This window comes from Chroicocephalus ridibundus, chromosome 7 (genome assembly GCF_963924245.1).
Source record: "Chroicocephalus ridibundus chromosome 7, bChrRid1.1, whole genome shotgun sequence".
NCBI lineage: Eukaryota > Metazoa > Chordata > Aves > Charadriiformes > Laridae > Chroicocephalus > Chroicocephalus ridibundus.
The window spans coordinates 57,105,492-57,131,273 of NC_086290.1; the positions used below are offsets into that span (position 1 = coordinate 57,105,492).

General features: G+C 52.0%; 1 protein-coding gene across 1 annotated transcript; it reads right to left on the reverse strand.

Moving 5' to 3' along the window:
• Positions 1-20: 20 nt before the first annotated feature.
• Positions 21-23,559, reverse strand: YWHAG (tyrosine 3-monooxygenase/tryptophan 5-monooxygenase activation protein gamma). Its single transcript, XM_063340599.1, has 2 exons — positions 23,255-23,559; positions 21-3,613 (listed from the first exon to the last, which is right to left on the reverse strand). Exons 1-2 carry the CDS (start codon positions 23,339-23,341, stop codon positions 2,957-2,959), a joined length of 744 nt encoding a protein of 247 aa, XP_063196669.1. The 5' UTR covers positions 23,342-23,559; the 3' UTR covers positions 21-2,956.
• Between the last annotated feature and the right edge of the window lie 2,223 nt (positions 23,560-25,782).

The following is a 25,782-nucleotide window of genomic DNA, read 5'->3' on the forward strand; positions in this document are numbered from 1 at the left end:
CGATAACAATTAAGCAGCGCTGACGTCAGATCTGTAAGTTTATTTTGCTCAATGTACGACGGCTACATAATGACTCACATTCATGATATTCCATCACTGAGGAAAAACTGCTAAGAATGGTCCGTGTGTGAAATAATTCCTTACAGAAACACGGAGTTGGAAAAATAATCACTGATTAGACCTTAAAAATAGTTCACTGCATAACATGACAAAAAGCACAAACAAAGGCTCATTCAAAGAACACAGTCATTGTTCTCCTACACTGTAATAGTTATAATTTCACCATGACGAACACCAGACATTAAGATTAAGCTAACACTGGTGTTTTCTTTTGCTTTTTTTTCCTTTTTAAAAACAAAATCATATATAATTGCATGTCACTATAGCAACATCCATAACAGATCAGTTTGTTACGATCACTATTTGGTAGAGCAAACTTTACCCCCGAAAGAAAAAAAAAAAATAAATTAAAAAACTTTAAAAAATTTTTGAAGACTATTTTGTCATAGGAATACATAACATCTACAGTATAAGTTAATAAATTTCAAGCTACTGTATAGAAATACGACACTAGCATGCACAATATTGTATCAATAGAGTAATGGAGCAGTAATCATTTCACTGGAGAGACAGTATCATAGGCAAGTGCATCTCTTAAAAAACAAAAGAAACCATTCAAGCTGCTTAAAAATCAAGTCCCTGACCCCCACTCCGTTTGTAGCCCTCTTGTGCCATCTCTCCTGCATAAGTTTCCTAAAGCAGCCAGAGCAAAAGCTGAAAAGAAGAAGGAAAAAAAAAAAAAAGATAGGTTTTGTAATTCCAGTAAATCACTTCCAAATTATACAGCTGGGACAACACTGCTCACGGGACACGAGGGTCGATCAAAGGAAGGTTAAGAAGCCTAAAGCGATCTTCCAGTCCACGGCACGTACCGGCACGGCGAGCGTCTCGCCGCGGGATGCTGCACGCCGTACACCCGGGGGATGCGCTCACGGGGCTGGGCGAGACTCTGCGGGCGAAGGCATCCCGGTCAGGAAACAAAAAAAACCAAAAACCAACCAACCCGAAAGCTTTGCCGGCACAGGTGGGGCAATGGCTGGTGGCCAAGCGGCGGCCTCAGCCCCACTCGCCCCCCCAGGAGTCGGGGCAGCGGCTTCGTTTGACTGCGGGGAGGGAGCTGGAGCCACGTCTCCCCGTGCAACCCGACAGCAGGAGCGGCTCGTACCGTGTGTGCAACACCACGACACGCTGTTTGCGGACTGACTCTCGAAAGGGACAATGAAAGCCTGTTTCCAAAATAAAATAAAGAAAAGGAAAAATAAGAATGCAGGAGTGCGATGTTTTTTCCTTACTGCGCAGCTTTAGGTGAAGAGCCACGTGGCACAGCACTCCGCGAGCCAGAGAACAGCAGTGAACTTCCAACAACGATGTAAAAGTAAGAATTAAAAAGAAAGTTACTCAAAATGGGGTAAATATTACCTGCTAAGCAACTCAGATGCCCCGTCTCCCACCCCCAGCCGGATCGGACAGACTCGGAAAAGATTTTGCTAAGAAGAGAACTAAGTTCCTGGGCTCCCGATGGTTGATAGAAATGTCTATGATTGTAGCTCTTCCCTTGAGGATTTCTCTACCAAATTAGTTTCTAGGCTCCTGAAGTTCACTCATTACACCACAAGCTTCCCCAGGAGAAAGGAGAAGGCAGCCGGCTTCCCTGGTGACAAACAAGGGAGCCTGGGTGCCGGAGATCTGCTGACAAACCTCATGGTACAGTGGGAGAAAGTCAGGCAGAGTGAAATGGCAGTGCAATCCCTGAGGAAGCAGCTGTGGCACCTTAAATCAGGATGGTCTTTTGAAATACCAAACACAGTACATGACATACAGACCTGAATGCTCTTTTTTTTTTATTTTTTTTTATTATTATTTTTTTTTTTATTATTTAAGTGGCATTTTAAGTTTAAACACTTCCCCCTTGTCTAATTAAGTTCTTAAACCTTTTGCTGTGGACTTAAAATAGTTGAAACAGCCGCTAGCCAAGCACCTGTTAAGCTGTTGACCAAAAAACTAGAGCAGCTTTGATGTTCCTCGGGCGGGCGGTCGGTCGGTCTTCTTGCCTTGGGCGACACAGAATAGCTAAAGCCAGTCCACAGGCGAGGACTGATCAGGAAGGCAAGCCAAAAGAACTAGCAAAAGAAAAAAAAAAAAACAAACAACAAAACAAAACCAAACCAACGACAACAACAAAACAAACAGACAATCAAAGGCTTGATGTCATATGGCTGTAATGTAGAAATACTGTAAACTGCAATTTAGTGTTAATACTGTAAGCTACCCTAATAAATATCTTCAACAAACAAAGGGAAAAGATTGGATGGCCTAAATCCTGGGGCTTTGCAAGCCCCGAATTCTTTAGTTTTATTAATTTTCATTTTATTTTTTTTTTTTAAATTCCTTCTCAATTTGGGGATTTTAAGCTACGCCCTGCCGAGCAGAGCGCTGCAGAGAGACGCCCCGCGACGTGGTACGGACACACGGCACTTGGACTGAAGAAACAAACGCACAAAGCCTTACTGGAACCACAGAACTCCTTTTTTTTTTTTTGCGTTGCTTTCCTTAAAAACGAGGGCCATTCCATCCGCGCGAATTCGTCTTAAAACCCTTTTTATTTCTAGCGATAAAGTTAAATTAAAGACAGCTCCACTTGTATTAATAATCTACAGAACAGTCCATATGCCAGTGAGGCTGCTATTCCATACCAGCACAGCCAGCCTGACTTCCACTAGTGGTGTTTTGGCAAAAATGTCAACGAGGCAATCAAAGACAGGTTGTGGGGGGCCTCCCTGGGAAGGTGTCCCCTCCCTTTCCCTCCCCCACCCCTGACCCCCCCCCCACTCGTGGGAAAAAAATAAAGACTGCAGTAGTTAGCATCAGCGTGCGGCTGCCAGTCCATCGGGGGGGTCTAGTTGTTGCCTTCTCCACCGTCGTCGTCTTGCTGATCGCTCGTCCAGAGCGTTAGGTTGTCGCGGAGGAGCTGCATGATGAGCGTTGAGTCCTTGTAGGAGTCCTCGTTGAGGGTGTCCAGCTCGGCAATGGCGTCGTCGAAGGCCGTCTTGGCCAGGTGGCAGGCCTGCTCCGGCGCGTTTTGGATCTCGTAGTAGAAAACCGAGTAGTTAAGAGCCAGACCCAGCCGGATGGGATGGGTGGGCTGCATGTGCTCCTTGCTGATCTCATGGGCTTCGCTATAGGCTTTCTCCGAAGACTCCACCACGGTCGCCCTCTTCTCACCGGTGGCCACTTCGGCCAGGTAGCGGTAATAGTCCCCTTTCATCTTCAGGTAGAAGACTTTGCTCTCGTACTGCGTCTCGCTGCAGTTCTTGATCAGGTAGTTGTCCAGCAGGCTCAGCACATCCTGGCACACCGCCTCCAACTCCTTCTCGATCTTCTCGCGGTAGGCCCGCACCATTTCTATCTTCTTCTCATTTCCATCGGCAGAGGTCTTCTGCTCGATGCTGCTAATTACTCGCCAAGAGGAACGCCGCGCCCCCACCACGTTTTTGTAGGCGACGGACAGCAGGTTCCTCTCTTCGTTGGACAGAGGCTCGTTCAGCTCCGTCACCTGCATCGAGAGAGGGAGAGAGAAGAGAGACACTTGGGTTAAGCCCCAGTCACTTGATGTTCCCATCACGCGTTCGGGTGTTCCCGTGCATCTCCAGTGAGACGCAGGAGAAGGCAGGCAGCCAGCTCATAAATCATCTGGAATCCGCTCCCATCCCGGAGGGAGCTGGCTGGGAAATCACGCTGCGGTCCAGTCCCTCGGCAAAAAGGGCGGGTTGGGTTTTATCTGAGATATTCTCCGTCTTTTAGCAGATCAGTGTTTTCCAGAATGAGAAAAATTCTCCAGGGAAGAGACGCCTTTCACCTGTGGGGTGAGAGTTGGACTTTGTGATGCAGGCGAGAGGGGACGGTCAAAGCAAGAGGGTGGAGATGGTCTAGGGTTACAAGCTAGCCGCATGGATTAACAATACCATAGCTACGGGGTGTCCATCTTTTCTGTTTCCCATAAGCACAGGGCACGCTTCCGAGATGCCTAAAGAATACGTTAGATGTTAAAATTACAGCTGCCTAAGGCATCTGCACAGATAAGCACTTAAAAGTTCACATGGTAAGAGTATGCTCCTCCCACACGGGATTTTCTTCATTGAGGATAACGGCGTTAATGCACAGCACCACTTCCACCTGCCTCTGATGCCGCGGCAACAGAGGGATTAAGGAGACACTGGAGCACAGAGCCATTTCACCAGCAGGCTGCCAAACGCCACCTTGGCCGGTTTCAGTTACTGGGAAGCGTCACACTTGATATTGCAATAATCTCATTTCCAGCTCCCGCAACCCCGCAGCTGGCTGAAGCCACCCGGACAGCACCTGCGGCAACGGCCAGGCAGCCGGCCAACTGCTGCACCAGCTGCCCTGCCCTGGGGACCGCAGGCCAGCTCGGGAAGGGCTCGCACCCCTCCTTGACTCCACGCTGTGCCCCCTACGCGGGTCTCTGCGCCCTTGGAGCGGGTGCAGCAGCCCAGGACGCTGCGTCAGCCAGGCTGCTCCGCACAGCCGCCCGGCTCGGGGGTTACAGCTGCCAAGCGGCACGTTGAGCCTGGATATTGCTGTTGTCCCCTCCCCGCAGGGTCTCACCGCCCCACTGCATACACACCCTGGGTTCGGCCGCGTGGCAAGCGGGCCAGCAGAGGAGGAACCTGCCAGCCTCCTCTTGGCAGCCACTTCTCACAAGGATTAGGTAATGATTTGGATGTGAAAGGCTTCTGCAAATACTGAGTCATTTTCACAAGCGTTTGCAAGGACAAGGTTTGGTCTGGGCCTAGATAACCACATTTATGGTGGTGATCAGGTGACCAAGGGCTCATGCTGGAAGGTGGAAGATGGTCCAGCCCAGGATCTCATTTGAGTGGCCTGGAATGACTCACCTTTGCTTATACCATATTGACCTGCTCATTCCAGCAACATCCACTCCTGCCTGCAGATCTCAACCACAGCCCGGCTAATCCTAAAACCAAGCCACAGCTAAGCCTTGGATTCCCACACAGCAAGCGGAGTACTCTGGTCTCTGATCCAGACCTCTGCTCCTTTCCTTGAGGCAGAGGCAGCAAGAAGAGCCTCCGCTCCCACCTCCCACTGTCGCGTAGCCCCACAAGATGCTCTACAGCCCAGCGGGGGAAGCAGCAAACAGCGACCAACCCACCTCCATACAAAAGCAGGTCTCACTGCGCAAACCAGGCACAACTGCCTTCTGTGTCATGGGCAAGAGACAGCTGAGGGACCAGGGAAACGGGTGCCACGCTAAAGAGGGCAGAACCTCCCGTGATTCTACCAGCAGTTGCCACTGATGCAGGACAAGGTGCACGGGGCAGCGTGCCGAGGCAGCTCGCAGCTTTCCTGCCCCAAGGTAAGCAGGGTGCGCGATGCCCGGGCCATCCAGCAGCTCCCAGTTGTCAGACTAACCCGCATCCAGTAGCTCCCAGTGCTAGGAGACTAACCCACATCCCCCCGCTCCCAGCCAGGCTAGCGGCGGCTGTTTAACCACACAGCCCTGGGTTTCGTGTGATATGCTGCTTCCCGCAGAGGGGCCGGGGCAGAGGCTCAGCCCTGCATGCAGCCCGACTACGATGTGCTAGAATACCCCGGCAAATCATTTATATGCTGCCTGCGCAGCGCTTTAAGTTCAGGGGTCTCCAGTTGTCTGTATTTTTACAGGACTTAACAACCTTGAGATGACTCCATTCATTCTTCCCTCCGAGTGACACCTGCGCACACATAAATTAAAGATACTGCGAGCTAAAAGCCATCTTTGAAAGACCCTGGAGCACAATGAAGGTGTCCCCTTGCCCTGGAGCCTGTGGATTGTCTATTCTTGGAGATACTGGAAACTTGAATAGGTTACTCAGGGGCTTCTCCCATCTAAGTTGCCCTGCTTTGAGTACGGGATTCGGGACTAGAAACATCCAGAAATCCCAACCTGACTTATTCTCTTACCTTCCAGCTGTAAACGGAGTGTCCAGCATCGACAGCTGCGCTACAAGAGACTCGTCGACTCCAACAGTTTTCTGTCCTGACACTGGTTGTGAAGGTTGATAACCACATGAGGTCTTGTTTTTAGCAAGACGCTCTCTGAGCGCAGACACCAGTTTTAAGTGTGGGCCAAGCAGGTGACTTTAAAGCTGCCCCCCAGCCAAGTCTGCAGATATTTGTCGCTGCAGAAAGAAGTAGATTTACCTCCTCTCACCAGAAGAGTCTTGCTGGAGGACAGATTTATTAAAACTACAGGGAGTTTCGTAGGATTAGCTTTGCCATAAACATTTTAAATTCGAAGCTATTAAGGATTACAGAAGAAAGTTGCCTGTCAAAATCCTTCCAACAAACCCGCTGACAGATGGAAGGTACACCTGTGGAGAAAGCAGATTCCTCTGGGGAGCTGGTGGGGAACTTATCAAAGCAGAAAGGGAGCCTCATTAACCATGTAACTCCTTTCTAGCAGTACCCAGGCTCCCAGTAAGGTAGAGCGCCGCAGAGATGCACTGCGGAGAAATGCAGAGGTGTAACACGGCTGGAGACAGGGACCCTCAGCACTAGCGCAGGGAAGGGAAGAGGCTGCAATCTGCAAATATTTCAGTTTGTGACTGAACTGAGAGAAGAGGAAAAGAAAACCACTTGCATTCCCAGCAGGAAGAAAATGCGAGGTGCCCAGGACACTAGATATTGGACATAGTAAGGTTAGGCTTAGCTGCCTTAATTAGTCACTGGAAGGGGGAAAATACGTACCCCAGGTTAAGCTGCCTTTGAGAACTGCCATCATCCCTGCCCCGCTACATCTCAGCGCGACAGCTAAGCCGCTGCTGCCCGCCGGCCTGCCCCACTGCATCGCCGAAGGGGGAGCTTTGTCTCTGCGTGATCTGCCACAGTACATGTGGCACTCCAGCACGGGACTGCACATCACCATCACGCTGCTTTTGCCAGCAGCGCTGTACGGGTGAACGTCTCCAGCAGAAGGCCATCCAGAAACCACTGCTGCAACCTGTCAAGGGGATGCGGGTCTGTGCCTTCGCTGTAAGCCTCGTCTGGCCAACCAAATGCTGCATTGGATTTTTCCTTACACTGCAGGATACCAACACAAAGTGAGCTCAATCAAGCCAGAGGCTAAACAGCAAGCTCTGATATACTTAATTTATAGCATTGTATTGAACGCCTCTGATGTAACATCAATATCCTGCATCCGGCATGGATTAGATCGCGGCAGTCACGTTATAAGCCCTTTCAGAGAATTTTTGCTAATGTTTGTTTCCATCATCCAGATTAATATTGTCAGAACCTCCCCATTCTTAACTCAGACCCTGGAGGGGTCTCACCTCCCTTAAGAAGGGCAGCACCCTCATGTATAGACCAACGCTATGCGCATTAGGTCACCTAACGCCATTCCCAGCACTATCACATGGAATTAGAGACTTCGAATATCCAAAGAAATCTCAGTTTGACCTTGAAAGGGCTTGCCAGGAACACAAAGCCACCACCCTCTGCCTGGAAGTCTACCTACTCTCTGGGAAACTTAGGCATTTTGGGGTTTTACTTCCCTGATTGACAGCAGAGAAAAGCAGAACTTGCACTGCAAATCTCAGTAACTGTCAAGCCTCTCATTTCACCCTTCTGACCCCGTAGATCAGCAGGTGGGGGGTCAGGAGACACACGCAGCCGAAACGGAGTCAAGCCTTGCATGTAGCATAAGAAACCAAGTGCAAAGAGCTAGTCCACATGCTCACATAGCTAGAAACCTGACAGATGCAAGTCTTCTAGCTATTTTAGGGGAAAAAAAAAGCGCCTTTTTCACTTTCCTTTCTGCTTCTTCCCCCCAGACAAGCCCAGCCTGCAAGCCCAGCCACCAGACCGGCTCGCTCTTTATGCGGAGCAGCAGAAGACCTCAGCTGCGGTGCCTCTCATTTCCCAATTAGTCTGCAGGCAATGGTCATACGTGCAAGAGCTTCCCCTACGCCTGTCACAGCACGTGGCACATGGGCCTGGAGCCAGACCCTTCACACACTGCAGGCAGCCCTGTGCTCTGCAGAAGCAGAGGAGAAGACACCTAGCCAGAGAGTGCAGGTCCACACTGGGCTCGGCATGGAGCAGCCTACACTGGCAGGCTTTGGCTTGGAGGCACGCTCCATCACCAAGCTTGAGGACGCTGCCAAGTTCCAGTCTCACCAGTTCCTGCAGCCTTTGAGGGTGCAGCATCTGCACCACCAAGACTCAAGTACCCTAAAGCCACAGGGATAGTCCAACAGTTCCCGTTGGACAAAAACTACTGGAAGTTTAGGGTTTCTACTGCTTGAGAGTCCAGAGTTCTGTACAAATCAAAGCCCTCTGATTTGCAATGAAGCTCTTTGGAGGCAGCATGATCTCAGAGAAGGTTCTCCCGATTTCTGTCCTACAGCTGTGAGCTCTGACTCAGTGCTCTGCCCAAAACCTGGCCGGCTCCCAGCGTGCCCAAGTATCGCATTGCAGCCAGTTCAGCCTCACACAGAGAAGCCAGGCAGCACGCACAACTTTACCTGCCCCTGATGTCAAGGTCCATGCTCTCCAAAAGCCCAAGGGTTGGTCCTACTGCACCTTCTTTCCAGAAGTATCCTAATTATCAGGCTTTTTTGAGACCTACAGGGGCAGCCAGCAGGTTAGTTTGCTTACACAGGGCTTACTCCAGGACTCTTATTCTCCACTTCTCACCTTGTATCAGTAGGTCTGAAGTAATCGTTTCTCAGTACATCATGAAATAACAACTTTTGAGGACGCTTCAGCAGCTGCAATGGAGATCCATCACAGGATTTAGTTTTACCTCTTTATCCTTACACACATGGATTTTCACTTCTTTTTATAACTAAATGCCCACCCGTTTATGACTCCTACCAAGCTTTGATGTCTTATCTTAAAGCATACAGTAGAGGAAGCTGAGCAGACCCCGACATTCTTCCTTGGGGAATACCATCAACATCTGAGAGTTTAATCCATGTTATAAGCCTCAACACTCTTGCTTTTCTGATTGCCTCGAAGAGACCCCAAGTCCCTGAAGACATTACACATCTACAAAGGAGCTAAGCTTTCCTGGAGAGAGAGAGGCAACCGTGAGAACCTCAAACTGTCCACTGAGAACAGCTTTTGAACACCACCAGATCTCCTTTTGCACCAGGATACAAAAGAGCCATCTCCTCCTCAGCACTTGTGTTTCCTCTGTTCTATCTACAGCTTCTGCACCGTGTAATTAAGTATGTTATCTCTCAACAGAAACCCTCACAATTGCCTTGTTTTCCTTCACATGCAGCTTGTTAGTCACACTGAGGTCTGGCCTGAAGGTCCCCTTTTCTGTTTCGTTGTTTTAAAAGGCAAACGTGCTTTTGAAACAATGTTCTGGCCAGAAGTCCCACCACTGAAATTCTTACTTGGTCTGAAGCCACCAGCAAGGGGAGCAACCAGCACGTAACTACTTCAGGCTCAAGCAGCCGATAAATGTTCAGGACTACCTGCAGCCACGCTACTTTCCCCCTCCATCTCTAGCCACCGTCTCATGGTGGGACCCCATCACACGTTTTCCAAGCACCAGAACAGCTTCAGCAGCCCAAGTGCTGTCATTTTGGAAGCGACAGGCCAGACAGACCACCTGGTTTTTCTGTCCCCATCTCACTCTACATCAAGCTTCTGAAGAAATGGCTGCTCTCGAGCACATTAAATTGTCACCATTACCTGTTGGCTTGATTACGGCCATGACTAGATGTTGCACAACCTCGTCAAGAACAGCTTCTCCTTGCGTGCTCCAGAGCAAGCTGTCCTATGACACCATCGGAGCAGGTGGAAAGATGCTCTTCTTAAGCACTGGCCTACTTCAACACAAAGTAGGCGTGTGTTAAACCAGACCTAAATCTAAAATCTTACCAGATTTCACTGGTTTGGGTGTTTTGCCCCCGTACTTTAGTCTTCTCTCCCATGTCACACTTCCAAAATGGAAGTCCTACCATAACGCTATCTCTCCGTGCCAAGCCCCTCCGCTGCCCTCTCTGCTCATGTTTTATCTCTGCGTGGCTAGGGGGATTTTCAGCTGCAGGTCCAGCCCTTCCTCTCCTCTCAGGCAAGACCAGAAAAGCACAGGCAGGCTGTGGGCAGAAGTTAGTTCCCCACCGCTGTCTCCTTTGCCTGTTTCAGTATGAATAATGGTATTCTAGTTCCCATTTTTAAGCTGGAGCGGCTGGCTCTCATCGCAGGACAGCAGCTAAAAGCACATGGGACTGTTCTGCCATTACGTTTCAAATTGCTCCAAGTCCATCAAGGACCAGTGTCTGCAAAGGAAGATTGTTTATGGCTTGTAGCATAACTGGATCTCAGAGGCTACTTAGGCACTCTAGACACCGATTAGGATTTCTGCATGCTCCTACAGCCAGCAGCGGCTTTCATCCCACCATGCAGCCTTCATTATTTAAGGCGACTTTGAACCACCCGAGACAAAGTCTTCAAATTGGAAGGGAGACGTGAAAATCAAGACTTAATTTATTTCATTGGCCTCTGTAGCTTAACAACTACTTAAGCCAAAGTGAATTTCATCACGCTACACACAGGTTTGATCAGTCCTTGGAGCCTGCAGATCTACTCTGGTTTCAGTCTGGCTCTGATGGATTTTAGTTCGAGAAAAAGCAAGTTTCAACTACTTGGGTCATTCCTGCATGTAAAAGGCCATAAGGGAGCCAAAGCATGAAAGCCAGTGGTACGGCAGGGCTCTAAGCTGTTCCTGTTCTGCACTTGGTAGCAGCATTTCATGTACCGCCCCTTATCTGCAGCGCTGCAGTCCCAGCATTGGGTCTAACGGCTCAAGTTTTCCCTGCTGCAGAACACCTGAGTGCCACCGATTTGCTTCGCCAGCTTCTTCTGCAGCTTTTGAGATAAGGCCAACACAAGGGAACATCCGCTTGCCTTCCACACGTGGCTTCCCGGCATGTTATTGGACCTTGCAATCTGCCATGGCTATGGAGTTAACTGAGGGCAGCCCAGACACATCGCAACAACCAGCATGGACATCGTGAATGCTCTTCGAATGCACCAGCGTAGGTCTACAAAGTGTTTCTGAATTAGATTGCAGAGCCTTGTAGCACAGAGCTGCTCCTATAGCCAGTATCTGCTTTTTGAGCCATTAAGGAATTAAAGGCAAAGTTCTTCTTGTCTTACTTATTAACACCCTGATTCTTGTTAGCCTTACCGAAAGACAGGCTATTAAAGATGAAGAAAACGGGTCATAGGACAACTTGTGTCACTGTCTTGCTGCCATTAGCTGCCTCGTACCTATTAAAAACTCTTGGGAAAAATAATCAACCTCCGTTGGGCTGGTGCCTTCCGGCCACCAGATGGAGAAAGCAGCAAGTCGAACCACATCAGTCCCAGCATTTAAGAGGACTGTCACTCAGGGCTCATCACACCGTCTCTGGCAGATGGGATACCAGCACCTTTTGCCTGCTAACTACAACACAACAGAAGGGATGTCAAGCTATCTGTTCCCCAAGATATGGCAGGCTGGCAAGCATCATCTGTCCAATTTTGCGTTTCTGCAAGCACCTTAGCAGCAGCCCAGGATCACCACCCTGCTCCATCGCCCAACAGCCCAGGGAGCTCTCCTGCCTTGGATTATCCAGTCTGTTCCTTGCCGATATGCCCTTTCTCCAAGCTTTCTGCAAAGCATGTGGAAGACCAGTGTCACAGCATGCCACTGCCGTGGGAGCTCAGACGTGCTCCTGGAGCGTGCCAAAAGTTTTAGGAGCTCTGAGTAGATCCTTTTGAAAGAAGAATGACAATTCAGTGATTTCTGTAGGCTCTTCTGGGCTTCATTAAACTTCTCTGGATGCAAGCCGAGAAGCTCTTGAAGAGTAACTGCAGCTCTTTCCTCAACAGCTTTTCTATACAAGTTTAAAAACTTGATTTCCCCCCCCCCTCCCATTCAAGCATTAGTATTCTTCAGAAAAGTCCATCCACTCACAGGCTTTTGAGCCGAAGCAGCCATCCATGGGATGACCACTGGTCATTTCCAGAGCCTTGAGACTTGGTCAACGCGGGGGAAGACTGACTTTCCCCCCCTCCCTCCAATTTATGACAAAACAAAACCAAGCTAGACAGACTTCAGGGACTCCAGCACGTGAGCAGGGATACACTAGAAAATGAATCAAGTTTCATGTGGGGAGGGTGTTTAGTGATGCTGGGAGCGTTAGCTGCTTAAAGACTTACCTCACGGCTTCTAAGAGTACTAATCTGGCTCAGACATTAGTGCTTCCCTGCTCACCTCCAGCCCCACTGCCAGGCACCCTGCCACCAGATCATCAAATCCTCCCTGGAGCTTCAAATGCCAGGCCAACACGAGGTGCTTGTCCTTAATCAGGGGCTCAAAAAATGACAGCATTATGGTGTACCCATGACCTCTATTTGAGTTGAACAAAGCAGAGAGGGGAGAGATGACATGCCACGGGCAGGACACCCTGAGAAAGGTTGAGAACAAGTTCTGGCTGCTGAGGGAGCCTGCTCCTGGGTCTGCTGGAACAGGATGAACTGGGCAGCTCTTGGCTGCTTGCATGGCTTCCTCCTGCATGGAAGAACCATCCCTATCTCAGCGGCTGGCCAGCAGGATGAAATGGGAGAAGCTGCAACCATGCAAAGAGACCCTGCAGCTAGCGCAGAAGGTTTTAACCGCTTCATGTCAATACCCCAAAGGCTTTGGGAAAGTCTGCTTGTCACACATCAAGGCATGGTTCTGGAAATATTAAAAAACAAAACAAAAAAAACCCACAACACCAAGATTTTTGCTCTAGGTCTTTTGGTCTGCAGAACCAGCAGTTCCTTGCAGCATCTGAAACATGTTTTGCCAGATTAAGCAAGAGATTTTCCAGAACACCCAGGTGGACTCCAGCATGCCAGCTCCACCATAGGTTTAATTTCCGCACCAGCGAGTAAGGTGATTATCCCTCCAGGTGTACTTTACCCTCCCACTGCTTGAGGGATTTCAGGCTTGATCTTACACACCCCTAGCAAAGACAATTTTATTTAATTCCTTAAATTAACTTGCAGAAGAGAAATTAAAGTTTTTGCTCTGGCAGCTTTCTGGAGCACTGCAACCAATTTTAAATTACGAGGAGGGTCACTTTACTGTTCTAGCTCTGACTGTGGATTTAAGTACCCTCGCCTGGCTCCAGCTATCTCCTCCCAGTCCTCTTTTAAAGCCCAGGGGACTACTACCACAGATTTGATCTCAGTTCATCACAGGTGACAGAGCCCCTCAGGCGCCGACGTCTTGACACCACCAAATGCAAGAAGCCAAGCTCCCAACGTCAAGGTAATGAAATATTCATCCCACGTTAACAAAGCCCAACCGCATAAACAGGCAAAGCTCCGACGCCTTCCTCAGCTGGGTGTAAATCAAAGGCTGTTAATCTTCCCCCAGTTCTCATTCACTGCTGAATACTAAGCATTAGTCTTTTACAAGTGCAGATCTCCTACAGCAGTTCTCAAGTGTGTCTGTTAGCAAGAAGCACAGCAAGAGCTTCTCCAACTACTATTAATAAACTTTATGCTGCAGAACACCACAACTGTCCAAACAACGTGTCCATCAGCAGCCTCGTTAACGCTGAAGCTGAGACTTCTCGCTGGTATTTTTCTAGAGCCTTGCTGAAACCATCTTAGAGAGGAATCAGAAGCACACTGACATGCCAAGTAGCTTTGCCTGGTACGTAAGCAAAGATACATCCCAAGCAAGCCAACGCATCCAGTAAGATCAGAGGGAATTTGCAAACAATTAAGGAATGTTTTGTACTTTGAGTCCCTGCAGACTTGCGTTTGTCCAAGTGCAGCTGCCTCAAACACCCGCAGACTGACTCAATTCTAACATCTCCTTTACAGAAGAAAAACATTAAGTACTCTAATCCCTAATCTGGGGATCACTTTAAGGGAATCTCATGGCCATCATCACTGACGTGTTCTCTGGTTACTCTCCTACTGCTATTAACTAATGCACTGCCCTTGGTGACTAGATTACCAGTTTGAGGCCAAAAATCAGGTTTGTTTAATACCTAACTGAGCACATGCTGGGTCATTCCGGAGATGTGACTAAATCCGGGTTAGTGCAGAAAAACCGGAGATTGAGGGAAGTTTGTACTTAAATAGGCAGAGACAAAGGCTTTTGTTTCACCAGCTACACGAAGGCATTGCTTTTGCGCGACAGTCTCATCAGTGTTTCCTGCAGCCTGAGGACTGCTGCCTCATCACTTCAGCTCATTTTTCCAGAATTTACCATTTCTGAGCGTTTCCAGATCCCACCAAGCAAACCAGCACTGCAACCAGGGTGAGACTCCTGGGTGAACATCAAGCCCAGCACTCCACCAGCCCCAGCAGCTCCCGCCTACCGGAGGGGCTGGAGAGACACGGCAGCTTGGGCTCGCCATCATTGTGCACTCAGAGAAGCCGGACAAAGCCATCCCGCTGCCAAGCTCCTCCCCAGGGAGGCTCCCCATCCAGACCCACGGGTAGGAATCCAACATCTTGACATCCGGCCTCTGGAGAGAGGAATCAGGCCTCTTACTTAAAAAAATATAATAATATAAAAATGTGAAGAGCAGAATGACAGTCCTTTTGTCACCATTTTTTCCTTCATTTTCGGACGGGAGGAGGGACTTTGCTCATTAGACCAAGCAGGCTGTGACAGCACTGGCCGTGCCCAGCCGAGCAGATGACACACCACCAAGTTAGACAAACCCCACAGCCAGCTGGTCGCAGGTCCACATCCTTCCCCTTTCCCCACTTGCTCCAGAACAAGCACAAATTTGTGAAATCCCCCACAGCTGCTCAAAGCTTGCTCTGCTTTGGAAGGGGGAAGGTGGGAGGAGGCAGAAGCAGAGACCAGGAGGGACCTCAGCAATGCCACTGCACCACCCGCATCCTGCACAGGAGAGCACAGCCGTGCTCCCGCGCAGCCTCACTCATCTTGCAGGGTCCTCCACCACCCACGTGTAAACACACAGTGCATTCAGACAGCACCGTGCAAGCCGTAGGCTGGATATCCCACAAAGCCATTTTGTCTCCACGGGGGAAGAAGAGTTTCCCTGTCTGCAAAGACCAAAAAACTGCACAGGCAGAGCCTGGCAGCCAGCAGCCATGGCAGAGCATTTCATCTAACTACCACCAGCATGAAACCGGCTGTGGCTATTTATCTGAACAGCATCCTGAAGTCAAGCCGAAGGTTTCAAAGGTCAAAAGACAAAACCACTGTATCTTCAGCAGTACAGCGACTAATTCACAGCTATCTCCACTTCATTTTAGCAGGTGCTAAAACGGGTTGCCAAGCTATCGCTTTCCAGTGGCGACCATCGCTTGCAGAACCGAATCAAGTAAACACTTGCTACTGTTTTCATTAAATTTTTGCTTTCCAGACATCAGGTTGCCATTCATCCGCAGTCACATGAATCTAATAGGAGGGAGGGAGACTTCAGCCAAGGTCAAGTTTGGTTAGTTACCTTTCCAGTAAAGAACAGAAGTTGGTTAAAGCTTTCGGCCTTACAGAAAGGAATAACAAAGGCTTGGACAGCAAAGGAAAGAAGGTCTAAGCTGGCTCCAAACCAGTTAGCACAAAAATACTTGTAACAGCATTAACTTTGGAAAAAGCTATCTTCAGCTGCAGAGCACTGGAGCGTAGAAGAGTGCCTGGAGGCATCAAGGGTCATCAGCTATCCAGAGACAACCAAAGCCCTGCATCACAGCTTTGCCACAGTGAAGCCGAAGATGATGCCTGTATGCTATCAAGACTGTCAATGGAGAAATGCTTGGGAAGCCAGGCAAATCCTGTTTCACTCTGCTTTGTACCGCAGTCATTCCAGTACGTGTTCACATTTCACCGTCAGTCACGGGTGAAGAGGTAGAACTGGGCAGAAACACAGTAGGCAGCTTCAGATCCACAGAGTCCTAAATGCCCCAGACACCGACCCTACCTCGGGTCAGACCGTTGGCATTTTCCAACCCCCTCTTCCTCTGTACCTGCCTCTGAACAGCCTGGTGTCTGGCTGGGACACAGGGAGCAGCTAGCCCTGGTCTGAACCAGTCTGACAGTCCTTTTTCCCTTCCCTGACAGACTGGTATTGAGCTCCCAAGATGCTACTGACCTGTGCCAAGGGAGAGAAGCAGCACCGAGTCCAGCAGTGCTCTGCATCCAAGAGCATGTCTGAGCTCAGACAAAGCCACCTCCTAAGAAGCAGCTAGTTACTCAAGCTTTGGCAGTTGGACACACAAAAGCTTGGACTGTTTCTTTTTCCTAAATATGTACCCTTGCACATGGTTTACTTGGCATGAAGCTGCTCATAACAGAAGCTGAAGAGTTGTAGAGTTCATGCATTATACCCTGACAGATACCTCACCGTCCATGGAGGTTTCTCCAGATGCAAAGCCATGGCTACCACTCTCCTCTCCCAGCCCCTGCTCCATCAGCTGCACCCTGAGACATGTTTCTTCTTGTATCCTCAACAGTCAGGGCTACTACATCAATTCCTAACTACGGGTATGCATCAATCAAATGGTAAATGTGACAAGCACATCTCTTCTCTGATGCCTCGTGGCATGAAGACCTGCACACTCAGTGCCTCACCCCACCCAAATCTGCAGTTCCACAACACCCAGCCAGGCTGCTCACCCCTCTCAGAGCACTTACTGAACCCAAGGGAGCACAAATTCTTTAGAGATCTAAGACAGAAGACTGTATCCAAGGTTAAGTGACAGCTCACCAGGACAATGATACCAGAGGCCCCTGAGCACGCCAGCTGACAAAGCTCCCACCATGTGCATTTTGCCCTTGCAGAGTCCTTTCTTTGGCACAGCTTCAGCCCACCCCAAATGGCACAAACCATTCCATCCTGGCATTTCAGCAGGAGGCAGAAGAGCAGCTTGCTGGTACAGCTGGAGTCCTCCATCCGTGCACCATCCTGCACATGCTGACATCTTTCTCCATCTCCATCCTAGCTGTGCTTCTTCCAAGCACGTAACACCCCAGTATGGAGTGGTGCAGTGAAACATCAGCCTCTGAAAATCCTTGTACTTGTGATTGCAAAGGGGCTTGGGGGCACCCATCAGCCTGGGAACAAAACCCTGGTCCAGCCCAGGTCTCCTCATGGGCCACTGAGGACCATCAGGTCACTTTTACTCCACCTCCCTGATCTTAAGCTCTGCAAGGCTCAGACTTTTCATTCCTACCCAGAAAGGCAAGCTGACCACGCTCCTGACCAGCTCTAATGCTGTTGGCCCAGACACAAGAATGGTAAGAGCTTAAAATGAAGCAGTCCAGTAACACCCAGTGAAGAAGAGATGGGGAAGAGGAAAAAAATATAACGGCGATCCTCAGATAATGGAAAATCTTCCTTCTACCAGTAGCAGAAGGCGAGGAAGAAGCACATTCCTCATCTCCCCTCATCACAATCCAGATACCAGAGAACGGCCATGGGTAGTGCCAGCCATAACGAAGCAGAGGAGGCAGAAGGATACAACACAATTATCTGGATTGCCATCACTTCTCTTGCAAGCACCATCCAGCACACTCATGAGAACTGCTAAGAGGATGCCAAACAACATCATCCAGTTCAGAGGAGACAAGCCAAGAACAGAGCGTATATGTTCCAGAGGGGCAGGAGTTTTCAATTCAGAAAACACTTTTGGAGATGAAGTTCTGTGGTTGCCCTTGAAATGCTGCTCCTGCAGCTTCTAGCAAGCACAAGTTCACATCAGCAATGCCCAAAGAGTCTATTTCAGAGCGCAATGTTGGGATCAGATGGTTAACAAAGCTCGGGCAGGTAGGGCTTGTCCATATTATATTATTATTGTATATTATGAAGCTTATTTGGAGTTCCCCCCCAAAAAAAGTCTCCTGTGAGCCAGTCATCTTTAACCAAAAGCAGCAGCGCAAGAAAGAAGGGGGGGGGGGAATATCAAGACAACTCGACCAACCTTTTTGCTCTTTCAGGGTTAGCCACCATCCAGAAGACCTACTGGCTAAGCGCAAAATATCTAAGGGTTCTTGGAGAGCCCTCACCCAAGAGCTTCACTGCTTCCATGTACTCCAGAGATCTGCAGAGGATTCAACAGCTATATTCTCCATCACAGCCTCAGTATCACTTTTGTTTAGCTCAAAAAGAACAATTTTTAATCAAACCCATACCTGGCTGTTAACACTTGGCCAACTGAGAGAAACCCACCATGGTCTCACAAGTCAGGGGCTTTTCCTAAAGCTCATAGATAAAGATTTACCAGGATCTTAAAGGGGAATTTCTAAGAGCTTGAGCTGCTGAAGCCTCACCAGTTAATACAGCTAATGTGTGCAGTGCCCACCGCGCTTCCATACAGGGCATGTTGCTACCTGTCTGTGGCTTGAGTGCAACTCAGCCTACCACTAGAAGGTCCTGAGGCTGATTTATGCAGAGACAACACATGCTGTGAACCGTTACAAGGTCGGAAGCGCAGCAGGATGGCAGCTCCTGAGAGCAGCCATCCTGCCCTGACCCCGCGAACCTGCGGGAAGGAAGCCCTGCTCATGAGTCACGCTGTCTCAGAGCCCCACCACCATCACTCAGGTCTGAGCAAGCCCTCGCTGCTAAAGGGCGAGAGGAATGCTCCTCGATGTGCAAGAGCAGGTTGGGAAGCACACAGCCATGCAGCCCCATGCCGCAGTGGTCCAGGAGGCACCACGAGGCTGAGCAGCATTCAAGACACCTGCAACAAGAGGCAGAGGCAAGAGCATCGATGCTGTCATTAGATGCCAACACACCCTCTCTCCACTGGAAATGATTTCTCCAAAGCCTTCCCAGGCCCCCCGGGAAGTGCTACTATAGCAGCTCACCACACTCCTTGCTCCCTTCCTACCATCACAGATGGTTTGCCCAGCACTACTCCTGGAGAAGCCTTTCCACCTCACCCTTTTGTCTCGTCTACACTGCAAAGTGGAAAACAGCTAATCATCCTTGCTCCATTCCCCTGGGACTCTCCAGATAGGAGGGATTTGTGTTACTCCCCCTCTTTCCAAAGGCGAGCCTGCTATCTGCATGAAGCCCCGCTATCTGCGCCAACCTGGTCACTGGGTGTGGAGGACGATAGCCTGCCAGGCTGGTGAACAACATGGCAGGAGCCCCATACCCTGTGTGCCAGAGAAGGCCCGCGGTTCCCCACGCTCGCTCTCTTCCTCCACCCACAACGGCCATTTACTGCACCAAGACCCAGTTGTGTCTAAAGCTTGGGCAGCAGCCATCTGCTTTTCAGCATCTCCAGCGTTCACTCCTCCACACCCACCACCATCGCAGCTGATGGTCCTCACATACAGCACAGCCGCAGCCCCGCTGAAAAGGCTGGGTCCCCAAAGCCAAGTAGCCAGGTGTTCCCCTCACAGGGGACCTTCAGGTGGGCTCACGGACTCTGCCATATGATCCCATACCTACATGGTACGTAGGTGCAATATAGTAATCCTTCTCCATCCTTTTTAGGTGACTTATTTCCTATAAACGTTATTGCAATCGTCTCGGTTGTTCACTTGTGTATCGCCCAACCCTAAAGGTCTTTGGGAAGACACATGCTCTGCTCCCCAGGCAGCACCTGCCGGGGGCTTGGCAGGGCTCCACCACTGAAAAGCCTCCAGCAGCATCACCGTTCCCCAGCTAATGGGTATCGATCCACAGCCCTGGCACTGGGTCGGGCAGTAAACCCTTTTTGGAGCTGAACCAGACAAAAAGGCAGCTCGCTTCAGCCACAGGCACTGCGGGCAGCAAAAACCCAGCGGGCTGGGAAGGGAACGACTGGTGCTGCTTGGGCACAGGCTCAGTTGGGATAGCAAGCCCAAGGCCAATGCCTGCCTACTGATCAGCGGACACAGCCACTGTCCTGGGGACCAGCAGGGAGCTTTCCTGCTCTCCAACACATTATAGAGCTGACTGTGCCCCCAGACAGCGCTGAGGTGACAAGGGATATGACCAAGGTCACGCAGCCCAGCCCCATCATCCTTCCTGGGTGCAGCATCACCTTCTGCTCCCTCTGGCAGGAGAGGGGACCGTCTGCTGTGTTTTAACGAGACTCCCCAGTAAACCTGTCACATTCGTAGACCGAAGAAGCCGTCCTGCTCCTGCTGCAGCAATGTGACTGCACATACCAATTAGGGGCACTGACGGCTGGCAGTTGCAGCAAGGAAGGAGCTAGAACTTCTTATTTTTTTTTAATATATATGTATATATATAAAAATAAGTATTTGGAAGAAACTATTGTGATCCAGTACATCACTGTGGCAAGCAGCACTGGGTGAATCAGCAGACAGCAAGAGCCCTAGTAAGTCATTTCCATTTTAAACTATTAAAATAGCACAGAATCAAAGAATCACACAGAATCACAGAATGGCAGGGGTTGGAAGGGACCTCTGGAGATCATCTAGTCCAACCCCCCTGCCAGAGCAGGGTCACCTACAGCCCTTCAGCAGAGGCTGCAGGCAGGGATGAGGTTTCCTGAACAACATGCCCGGCTGCCATGTCACCACCCATGGGGGGACCACCAGAATGCAACAGTGAGATCACGCTGCAGGAAAATGAAGCCCTTTTATGCACATCATCATCATGCCAGGCTTTAAAGGAAAGCCGTCCAGCATTTCTCAGCAGGGCGTCAAGGAAGCAAAGAGGACAATTAGCTTTAGAGGGCAGGAGAAAAAACGACGACGACCACGGGAATGCTTCTGCATCACCTTCGCTAGACGCAGCCTGCATGCTCTCTGCTACCACCTGGGTGCATTGCAGCTTGGACCATCGCATATGACATCACTAGGCGTTGCTACGGAAATGAGTGCGAGGTCATCAGCCTCCCGCACAACCGGAGCTGGGGGATGGGCGGCACACAGGAGGGTGACAGGGATAACCAAGTGTGACATGCCCATCACCGCCAGACCGACCGCGCCAGAGTTTGGGCAGTGTCGTGCAGAAATGAAGAACAAAGCTCTGCCTTTTGTTTGCTGTCACGGGAGGTGTCAGCACTCCCACTGTGAATCATTTTCTTACGGCCAAACTACACGGCAACTGATAAGCGGCATTAGCCCGGGTTACTGTTTCATCAGGGCCAATAAGGACTAAAAGGGAAAAAAAGGTATATATAATCTCTAATAACACCTTTGGTTTAAACACCGACACTGGGTAAGCAGGCTAGGGAAATTCGCCTGACGGGAATACTGCAACACGGCTGTGCGTCCCAGGCATATCCCTGTTGGCTTTGTCATAGTGGCTGTATTATCCGTAGGAAATGAGCTGTAGGATCTGCTCACACAGCAGGCTTTGCTTTAAAATGAATAGATGCCATTATCAGAAAACGGTATAAAAGCCACAGTGCAGCAGAGGAATAGCCCGGTTGGTTTAATATGATAATATCTTGTTCTGATTATCCGTATTTCATTTCTTGATAAGACATCTCCTCCCTCCCCGTTCTTAGGCTGTGACAGTTTTGTCTGTTTGATAAATGCAAGGTTATTGACAAAATGGTGCAATATGGGCAAACAGAGCTGCACCCACGGCAGACTGCGACATTCCTAGATCAGCATTCACTTTTCATCAGCCAGGGAGGACACCCCAGCTCCTCGCAAAGGTTCAGACCTGACTAAGAAGACAAACATAAAGAACAGTTTTCCCCTTTAAAGCACCCCCTCCCTCCCTCCACCCAGTCTAGCCTCTCTGCAATATGACAAATGCAGAATCTTCTGGAATGACTTGATCCTGCCTCCCACGATTGCTTTGTTTGCAAGATCAGATCAGAGATATGGCTTTTTTCCCCTTCTTATATTGTCAAAATGTCAGTATTGAAGGGGAGCGTTCAGTGTCACAAATCAGATCAGCCTGCTATATGCAGAGTCTTTATTTTAAGAGCGTGAAATGAATACAACATGACTCAATTCATAAATCTCCAACCAAGTGCAGTAAAAATAAGAGCTTTGGCAGCGAAGGGGCTCCCGATCTTTGGGGTCACGAGCACACACCAGCCTCACCGACCGCGCGCAGGAAGGGATGCACGGGAGCGATGGCGGGGGGGTATTTCAGCAGCAGGGAGAGGTGTGCACGCCAACCCCCCCCCCCCCCCCGCCTTCCCTCCGCAGGGTTCCCTGCAGCCTCGCCCCGCAGTGGGGGGGCAGAGAGATGGGGGCACGGCAGAAAATATGTGGGGCAGGACAGGGGGGCTGGTATGAAGGGAGAGAAGGTGAGGCAGGGAGGTGATGTGTGGGGCAGGGTGAGGGCTCTAGGACAGGGGAGAGTGTGTGTGGGGCAGAGCAGGGGGCAGCAGGACAGAGGAGGCAATGCGTGAGGGCTCTAGGGCAGGGGAGAAGTTGTTGGGGGGCAGAGTAGGGGGCAAGAGGACAGGGGGGAGGATGCATGGGCAGAGCAGGGGGCAGCAAGGCAGGGGAAAGGATGTGTGGGGGTCTCTAGGGCAAGAGAGAGGACGTGTGGGGCTGGGTGGGGGCTCCAGAACAGGGGAAAGGATGTGTGGGGGTCTCTAGGACAAGAGAGAGGATGTGTGGGGCTGAGTGGGGGCTCCAGAACAGTGGAGAGGATGCATAGGGGGTCTCTAGGGCAGGGCAGAGGGCATGTGGGGCAGAGTAGGAGGCAGCAGGACAAGGGAGAGGATGTGTGGGGAGCTCTAGGGCAGCGGAGAGGATGCGTAGGGCAGAGTAGGGGACAGCACGACAGAGGAGAGGATGCGGGGCAGGCTCTAGGGCAGGAGAGAGGATGCGGGGGGCAGAATGGGGGGGCAACAGGACAGGGGAGACAATGCGTGGGGGGCTCCGGGGCAGGGGAAAGGGTGCGTGGGGGCTCCAGAATAGGGAAGAAGATGCGTGGGGGGGCTCTAGGTCGGGGAAGGGGAGTCAGGAGAGAGCAGGGTGTCCCTGGGCGGGGAAAGGCGAAAGCAGCAGAAGCCGGCGCGGGGGTGCCGAGGGCAGCACAAGGGCCGGAGCCGGACGGAGGGACGGCGAGGGTCCGGGGCCCGCACACCCCCACGCCCCCCCCGCCCCGCGCCCCATCCCAGGCCCACCACCCACCGGGAGCGGGCAGCACGGGAAAGGCGAGGGGAGCGCGGAGCCGGGGGGTGTGGGGGGGAGTGTGGGGAGGGGGTGAAAGAGAAAGGCCGACGGCCACGGGCCGAGACTCACGTTCTTCATGGCGGCCGCCATGTCGTCGTATCGCTCGGCTTGCTCGGCCAGCCGGGCCTTCTGCACCAGCTGCTCGCGGTCCACCATCTTCGCGGGGCCGGGGGAAAAGGGTAAAGAGGCTGCGGGCTCCGGGAAGAAGGAGGAGGAGGAGAAGGAAGGAGGAGGATGAGGAGAAAGGGCGGCGACGGGAGGAGGAGGGCGAGCGGGCGGCTCCCGGCGCTGCTGAGGCGACGGCGACGGCTGCACCCGGTGCTGTGCGCGCGCCGCGGGCCACCACAACCCCCCTGCGCCCCGCCCCGCCCCGCCCCGCCCCGCCGCACGACGCTCCTGCGCGGGGCACGACGGGAGATGGAGTCCTCGGGGGGGCGCGGCGGGACCGCCGCGCCCCCCCGAGGACTCCATCTCCCGTCGTGCCCCGCGCCGGAGCGCTTCCCCCCCCACCCCACCCCACCCCTCCCACCCCTCGGCTCCGCCCACCCCGCGTCCCGCCGGCGGCCTGTGCTGATTCACCGGGAGCGGCCCCCCGGGTGGGCCCGGCTCGGCACCCCAGTGGGGACACGGGGCCGTCGCGCCACCCACGGGGCGATACCGGCGGGCTGGGCACGGTCGTTGGGGTGGGCAGCGTCGTGGGATGGGCGCACGCGTGGCCTAGGCCTGCTTGGGGCCTGGGCCCACGCACAGACCTGACCCACGTGTGGCCTAGGCCCACTCGTGGCCTGGACCCACTCACAGACCAGCCCCACACACAGCCTGGGCCCGCTTGCAGCCTGGACCCACTCAGCCCAGGCCAACCCAGCCCAGAGTCACTCACAAACCAGCCCCACTCATGGCCTAGGCCCACTCACAACCCAGACCCGCTCACAGCCCGGACCCACTCACAATTTGGACCCGCATACAGGCCAGACCCACTCTCAAACCAGGCCCACGCAGGGACGAGGCCCACTCGAAGCCCAGACCCACTCACAACCCAGACCCACTCACAGCTTGGGCCCACTCGTGGCCTGGACCCGCTCACAAACAAGACCCACTCACAACCCGCACGCGCTCACAGCCAGGACTCACTCACAATTCGGACCTGCGTACAGCCCAGACCCACTCACAAATCAGGCCCACTCATGGCCTGGGCCCACTCACAGCCCGGACCCACACACAGCCTGGGCCCACTCACAAACCAGACCCACACGCAGCCTGGGCCCACTCATGGCCTGGGCCCACTCACAATTTGGACTCGCACACAGCCCAGATCCACTCAGAGCCTGGACCCACACACAACCCACACCCACTCAGCCTAGGCCAGCCCAGCCCAGCCCCACTCACAGCCTAGGCCCACGCACAGCCCAGACCCACTCACAACCCAGACCCACTCACAGCCTGGACCTGGACCCACTCACAACCCAGACCCACACCCAGCTCAGACCCACACGCAAGCCCGGACCCACTCACAACCCAGACCCACTGACAGCCTGGACCTGGACCCACTCACAACCCAGACCCACACCCAGCTCAGACCCACACGCAAGCCCGGACCCACTCACCACAGCCTGGACCCACTCACAGTCTGGACCCACTCATAAACGAGCCCCACTCACAACTCGGACCCACACCCAACCCAGACCCCCTCACAGCCCAGACTCACACAATCCAGGCCCACTCAGCCCAGGCCCACTCACAGCCAGGTCCCACCCCCAGCCCAAGCCCACCCAGGGCCACCATCCACCCTGGCCAACACGGGCCCGCAGCCCCATTGGCATGGCTTTTGCCACGCTGCCGGGCGGCTGGGGGCTGCCCTGGTGCTGGGGCGCTCCCCCAGGTTACCCTCCACACCCACAGAGGGCCGTGGGGTCTGTGACACCGTGACGGTGCTGGGCCAGCCTGCGGTGACACAGCTCGGGGCAAACAAGTGCCCCTTGTCCCCTTTCCCATGCCGTGGGATGGGGTCCTCCCCGCCGAGCTGCGGAGGAGAGCAGCCCCGCCGAAGAGCCACGCTGGATAATTTATGAGTGGGCAGCTTGGGAGCGCGGTGCGCTCGCTCATCAATAACGCATGAAATAAAAGCGCACGTCCGCTCCGGCCTAGCGGAGCTTCTGCTGTGCATTAGGAACTCCATTAGGAGCCATCAGAGATCCCGTTTTCCTAAAAAGCCGATGGATAAAGTGATGCTGGGAGGATGCTGCAGCACTGGGGGAAAGGAGAAGGGTCTGATGAACGGAGCCATGGCCTCGGCCACGTGGCTGGGGACAAATTGGTTTGGAAATGCTGACAGTGCTTTGTGACGGCAAGTAACACCGTTTTGGCATGAGATCTCCATCTTTATTGTGGTTTTAGCACTGCTTTAAGAATAACCAAGGATTGTATCGAATGGATTTGTTTTACACAAAATACTTCTTTGTTTACAGCTTCTGAGAGCGGCAGAAATCACGCCTTCTGAGAAATAAAACTAGAAATATGCCCAGATCCTCTCTATTTCCTCCCTAAAATAAACCGCTGTCTCCTTGCTTGCCTCCCCGGCCTCACACCCCGCGGCACAC

Coding starts and splice junctions, on each gene's coding strand:
- YWHAG (XM_063340599.1), bottom strand. CDS start 23,341: ATGGTGGACCGCGAGCAGCTGGTGCAGAAGGCCCGGCTGGCCGAGCAA. Junction 3,614..23,254: donor TGGCGGCCGCCATGAAGAAC/GTGAGTCTCGGC, acceptor CTCTCGATGCAG/GTGACGGAGCTGAACGAGCC.